This window comes from Acyrthosiphon pisum, chromosome A2, assembly GCF_005508785.2.
Source record: "Acyrthosiphon pisum isolate AL4f chromosome A2, pea_aphid_22Mar2018_4r6ur, whole genome shotgun sequence".
Classification (NCBI taxonomy): Eukaryota; Metazoa; Arthropoda; class Insecta; order Hemiptera; family Aphididae; genus Acyrthosiphon; species Acyrthosiphon pisum.
Window position 1 is genome coordinate 18,510,710 of NC_042495.1, and position 6,115 is coordinate 18,516,824.

The window sequence follows — 6,115 nt, forward strand, 5'->3', positions numbered from 1 at the left end:
TAAGAAATTACTGACAAACGGTCTATTTGACCATTTAATTTCATTTTTTGTGTAATATGGTAGGTTGAGGTGTAGTCCGTGTTCAACAACAGGTCTTATTGCTATATGACGTGGTGGTATTGCAGGTGTACTTGGCCTAGCTATTAAAAATTTTAGACAATATTAAAATGTTTAAAGAAACCAAATAAAAATAATTCAAAATAATATTTTATATACCATAAGCATTGTTATCTGATTGCTGTTCATCTTCAACTGTTTCTAAAATATACAGTGTAATTGTTTCATAAAGAAAATAATTAGAAACAAAAAAATAAATAATATAAAATAATATTTTATATACCATAAGCATTGTTATCTGATTGCTGTTCATCTTCAACTGTTTCTAAAATATACAGTGTAATTGTTTCATAAAGAAAATAATTAGAAACAAAAAAATAAATAATATAAAATAATATTTTATATACCATAAGCATTGTTATCTGATTGCTGTTCATCTTCAACTGTTTCTAAAATATACAGTGTAATTGTTTCATAAAGAAAATAATTAGAAACAAAAAAATAAATAATATAAAATAATATTTTACATACCATCATTTATGCCAAAAACATTGAAATCTTCATCATCATGGAAATCAAACAGTTCAAAATCATCAAGTACATTTTCAACAGGTCTTGTAGCTATCTGACGTGGTGGTAATGCGACTAAAATGTAGTATAACAATTAAAATGTATAAAGAAACCAAATAAAAATAATTCAAAATAATATTTTATATACCTACCATAAGCATTGTTATCTGATTGCTGTTCATCTTCAACTGTTTCTAAAATATACAGTGTAATTGTTTCATAAAGAAATAATTAGAAACAAAAAATAAATATATAAATATATTTTACATACCATTATTTATGGCAAAACGTTGAATCTTCATCATCTTCGAATTCAAACATTCAAATCATCAAGTACATTTCAAACATTGTCTTACTAGACTTTCGATTCTGACAGGGTATTCATTGTCATCAACAAAATCATCGTCGTCGCCTGACAATGATGATAGTTCTGAATCTCTCCCATCACCTAGCAATTCGATGATGTCTCCGTAGGGCAGCTGATGCTGCTTTTTTAACATTTCAAACTAGAGTTTATAACATAAATTTAATTTAATCAACTGATTATAACTATCTACCTATGTGGTTTAATTAAAAGAATACTTACTAATATAGTTGATATTCTTCACTAAGCAACAGAAACAAAATTCGTAACGTAACAACGAGTTACTCGTTCGATTACCGGACGAGATTCGGAGAATAACGATTAATGATAACGAATAACAGCGGCAAAATGCACGTGCACATGAATAATAATATTATCGGTTATCACAAAATGTTGTAAACGCCCAAGGCCCAACTGTCATTATAATGGCATATTACTTAAGACGATACCACTCACTGATAAAAGATAATAACCACATTTTAATACCGGCATAATACAATAACATCAGTGTAGACACGAGGAAAAAAATATGGGATTTTTCCCAATTGATTATCAATAATTAATATTTATTACAAGAAAAAAAAAAAAAAATCCCGACAATTTTTTTTTTTTTTTACATCATTGATTTTCAATATAGTTTAGTGATAAAATATATAACCATAATTCTTATTATTATCTATAAATATTCGTTAACAAAATAAACCAATTTCCCTCCAGTTATACACACAATTATAATTTCTACATTTATTTTTAATGTAATGCCATTATAATGACATTGGGGCCTGAAAGGGTTAAGTACGTCGTTGTGTGTGCGCCATCGCCGCCGCCGACGTTCACGGCCGTCGCCGTTTTTTATTCACGTTGTGTGTGCGCCATCGCCGCCGCCGACGTCTACGGCCGTCGCCGTTTTTCACTCACGTTGTGTGTGCGCCATCGCCGCCGCCGACGTCCACGGCCGTTGCCGTCACCGTCACCGGCGTCGTGGTAAATCTATATCGTCGGACATCGTCATGCCATCCAAGGAAACTCCGGTGATGTTTATTTTCTATTTTTAAAGCTTTGTTAAAAAATATCGATCTTTGTAAAATATATTTTGTTACTAGTCTTAGATTTAAGGACCCCCCCGTCCCGTTATTTGTAAAATTAATAATTAAGCTCATTTCAATACAGTCCACTAAAATTAAAAATATCCGAGTCTGTCTTTTCCTTACAAACTTATCCACTACCTTATAACTATCCGGCATCTAAGGTTGCCGGCCATATCCCGCGCCATTCACGTGCCATAAGGGAAAGCCGCAGCCGCACATTTGGTCCTTCGGGCCGGATCTAGAGATAGGTTTTCAGGACTTATTGTCTTTATTTTCGACAGTTCAGCCATGCCCCTTTCCCCAGCTGAAATAGAACGCGCAGAGCGACTGCTTAAACGTACAATCGCAAAACGTGACTCGTTAGTGTCACAAATGCAATTTCTCTGCGATCTAGCTAAAAAGTTGGAAGTGAATAGTGAGGTCCTTCCATTGTTCCGCGCTCGTAAAAGGGACATCGGTTCTCTTCGTACACAATTTAATGTTGAGCAGGATGCTATTTTGGACATACTCATACAACTCGTACGCGACGAAGAGTATGACAACGTTCATGTGCCTATTGCAAACAGAATGTCGGAATTTTATTATAGTATTATGACTATTGCTGACACCGTTCTTGATGAGACGCCTACGTCCTCTTCCACGATCGAATCCAACATTAACAGTAGCTCAAACATACAACTTCCAAAGATTGATTTACCAAAATTTGACGGAACTCTAATTAACTGGATTTCATTCCGGGACACGTTTATTTCTTTGGTACACGACAACTTAAATATTGGAAAGTTAGAAAAATTCCATTATTTATTAATTTGTGTTTCTGGTTCAGCGCTTACTGTCGTCAAGGCCATACCTTTATCTGCGGCCAATTACGACATTGCATGGAAGGCTTTGATTGACCGTTATGATAATCAGCGATTACTTGCTACTGCCCATTTAGAGAAGTTATTCGCCTTTCGTCCAATTAATACGGAGTCCCTTTCTTCACTTTCAGCATTTGTGAGCACTTTTCAAGAGAACATCGCCGCAATCAAAGTTCTCGGAGTGAATGATCTTGCGGGATTTATGTTATTTTTTATCGGTTCTCGCGCGTTAGACCCCGTCACCCGTAATCTTTTTGAGAGTACTGTGTCACAAGATTCTGTTCCCGTATTTGATGTATTGCTTAAATTTGTACAACAGCGGTGTAAGGTATTGGAAAATATTAAAAGTTCCGAAAAATTGGTTACCCACTCAACAAAAATCAAGAACAACCCAAGTTCTCGTGCGGTGTTGACTATTACTGACGCGAATGTTACGTCGCCGGGTACCTCTTCCGAACCTATTCAAGGACGAAAGTTTCAACGCAGTTGTGCGTATTGCAAACAGGATCATCCCATTTATCGATGTCAAGCTTTCTCGAAACTTACGGTAATTAAACGACGTGAATTTGTATCGTCAAATAAACTTTGCTTCTCATGCATGAATCCCTCGCACGCGGTGTCAGTCTGCACGTCAAAGTATAACTGCAAGACTTGTGGTGAACGTCACAACACCCTTCTGCATTTAAAATCCGAAAACAAGCATTCTCAGCCTGGTCCTACGTCGAATCATGTGATCACAACGAATCAGTCCGATTCCATCGAATCAAAAACTCAATTTGCTGGCACGTCTTACACTAATAATACTGTCGTACTCGGGACGGCCTATGTCCGTATTCAGGATCGCTGCGGTAGCTATCATTCAGTGAGAGTATTATTAGACAGTGGATCACAGATATCAGCCATAACTTCTGAGTGTGCCAACCGTATCGGATTGGGTCGTCAAAAATGTCGCACGGAGATATCAGGCCTAGGCCAGAATCAAGTCATACCGGTCAAGGGTCGAACTGAATGCTCGTTCATTCCAGGTCAATCCATGGAACCAGTTATCAGTTGCAAGGAAGTGTTGGTCCTTCCACGAATTACATCATTCATGCCAGCCAGACCTTTACCATCAAGTGTACGTGCGCAGTATCAAAACCTCCAACTCGCGGATCCGGACTTTGATAAACCTGCCCGGATCGACATGCATCTGGGTTGTGATGTTTTTCCTTATTTAATTCACCCTTGTTCGAAAATCATACATTCGGATAGCTTACCGTCAGCGTTGGATACATATCTTGGTTGGGTTTTAGTTGGTACAGTGGTCAATTCTTCATCAAACGATCATTTGGCTTCATCCAATTCCTTATCGATCACGTTAAATCCATCTCTGGATACATTGCTGCATCGATTTTGGTCCGTCGAAGAGCCTGCAACGCCATCTATCCCTACTACAGAGGACGAACTTTGTGAAAAATGGTTTAAGCAGACTGTATCGCGGAACGCATCGGGTAGGTTTTGCGTGGCATTACCCTTCCGAGACGTCGTCTTTGCCGAGACAGGTTCACAACCTGTCACTACCGTCTCCGACTTGTCGTCCTCCCATGGGCTCGGCTCCTCACGATCGATGGCCCTCAAACGGTTATTTAATTTGGAACAACGTCTGAGTAAAGACCAGGCTCTATACGATGCTTACCGGTCATTCATGGACGAATACTTGTCATTGGGCCATATGAAAATTGCGACACGACCAGGAAAGTATTTCATACCGCATCATGCGGTAGTGAAACGTGATGGTGATGTATCGAAGTTACGAGTGGTCTTCGACGCGTCGGCCAAATCATCCTCCGGTACTTCTCTTAACGATTCCTTGTGCATTGGACCAAAATTGCAAACGGAGATTGGTGAATTACTATTGACTTGCCGCTTATACAAATTCATCTTCATTGCCGACATTGTCAAGATGTATCGACAGATTTCTGTTCGGGATGAAGATTGTATTTATCAACACATTTTGTGGCGCCGGTCGCCTGACCATGAGGTACAAGAGTTCGAATTACTGACAGTTACCTACGGACTCAATTCTGCGCCGTTTCTTGCGATACGTGTGTTGCATGCCTTGGATGCTGTCTCCGAACCGCTATTTCCCGCTGCAAAGGGAATTCTTAAACACCGCACATATGTGGACGACATACTTGTTGGCAGTAATACAGAGGAAGAACTATTCAGCATGAAGGAAGATATCGTTGGTCTTCTTAAGTCCGCAGGCTGCGTGCTCAAGAAGTGGAGTAGCAACAGTGAAAAAATAATAGACAGCGTGCCTCTTGAGGACCGAGCTAACTGCCTCTCATTCGACCCAAAGGATGAACCTTCTCTGAAAATTCTAGGTCTCCATTGGGACCCGCACACAGACACATTCGGTTACCACACATGCACCGATAACTCTAGGCCCACAAAACGAGGCATATTATCTGCTATTGCTAAATTGTTCGATCCAATCGGCACCCTTGGACCCACGCTCCTGTACGCTAAGGTCCTCATGCAGCTATTATGGCAAAACCAATTGGATTGGGACACTCAACTCCCCATTGACCTTGCGACAATGTGGAATAATTATGTCTCTGAAATGCCTTCACTAAATCAAATTCAATTTGCCCGTCACATAAACGTTTGCGACTACAAGGAGGTACAGCTACTTGGTTTTTGTGATGCGTCCCAGAAAGGGTATGCGGCAACAGTTTATCTCCGTGTCATTCGGTCATCAGGTGTAATCCAAACGTATTTATTAACCTGTAAGACCAAAGTAGCACCTCTTAAAGCCAGTGACACGGACGCCTCACTAACGATACCGCATCTTGAACTATGTGCGGCATTGTTGTTGGCACAGCTAATGCAAAATGTTCATTCCGTCGTCTCACCCATCATTAATATTACGAAAATGCAAGCTTGGACCGATTCGTCCATAGTCGAGGGGTAAACCACTCTTGGTAATCAGTGTACAAATGTTTGGAAATCTGTGGTAATCTTTGGAAATCTGTGGTAATCTTTGGGAATCTGTGGTAATCTTTAGAAATCTTTGGTAATCATTGGAAATCTCTGGTAATCTTTAGAAATCTCTAGAAATCTATGGTAATCTTTGAAAATCTCTGGTAATCTTTGGGAATCTCTGGTAGTTTTTTGAAATTTAGAATTAATTT

General features: G+C 39.1%; 2 protein-coding genes across 2 annotated transcripts in view; both read left to right on the plus strand.

Moving 5' to 3' along the window:
• Nucleotides 1–75, plus strand: part of LOC103309492 — a 2,838-nt gene extending 2,763 nt beyond the window's left edge. Inside the window, exon 2 of the mRNA XM_008185024.1 lies at nt 64–75. Coding sequence (XP_008183246.1) covers nt 64–75 — 12 coding nt within the window. The remainder of the gene's footprint in view (nt 1–63) is intronic.
• A 2,292-nt stretch (nt 76–2,367) lies between these two features.
• LOC103309493 lies at nt 2,368–5,895 on the plus strand. Its single transcript, XM_008185025.1, has one exon. It carries the CDS (start codon nt 2,368–2,370, stop codon nt 5,893–5,895), a length of 3,528 nt encoding a protein of 1,175 aa, XP_008183247.1.
• The last annotated feature ends 220 nt before the right edge of the window (nt 5,896–6,115 follow it).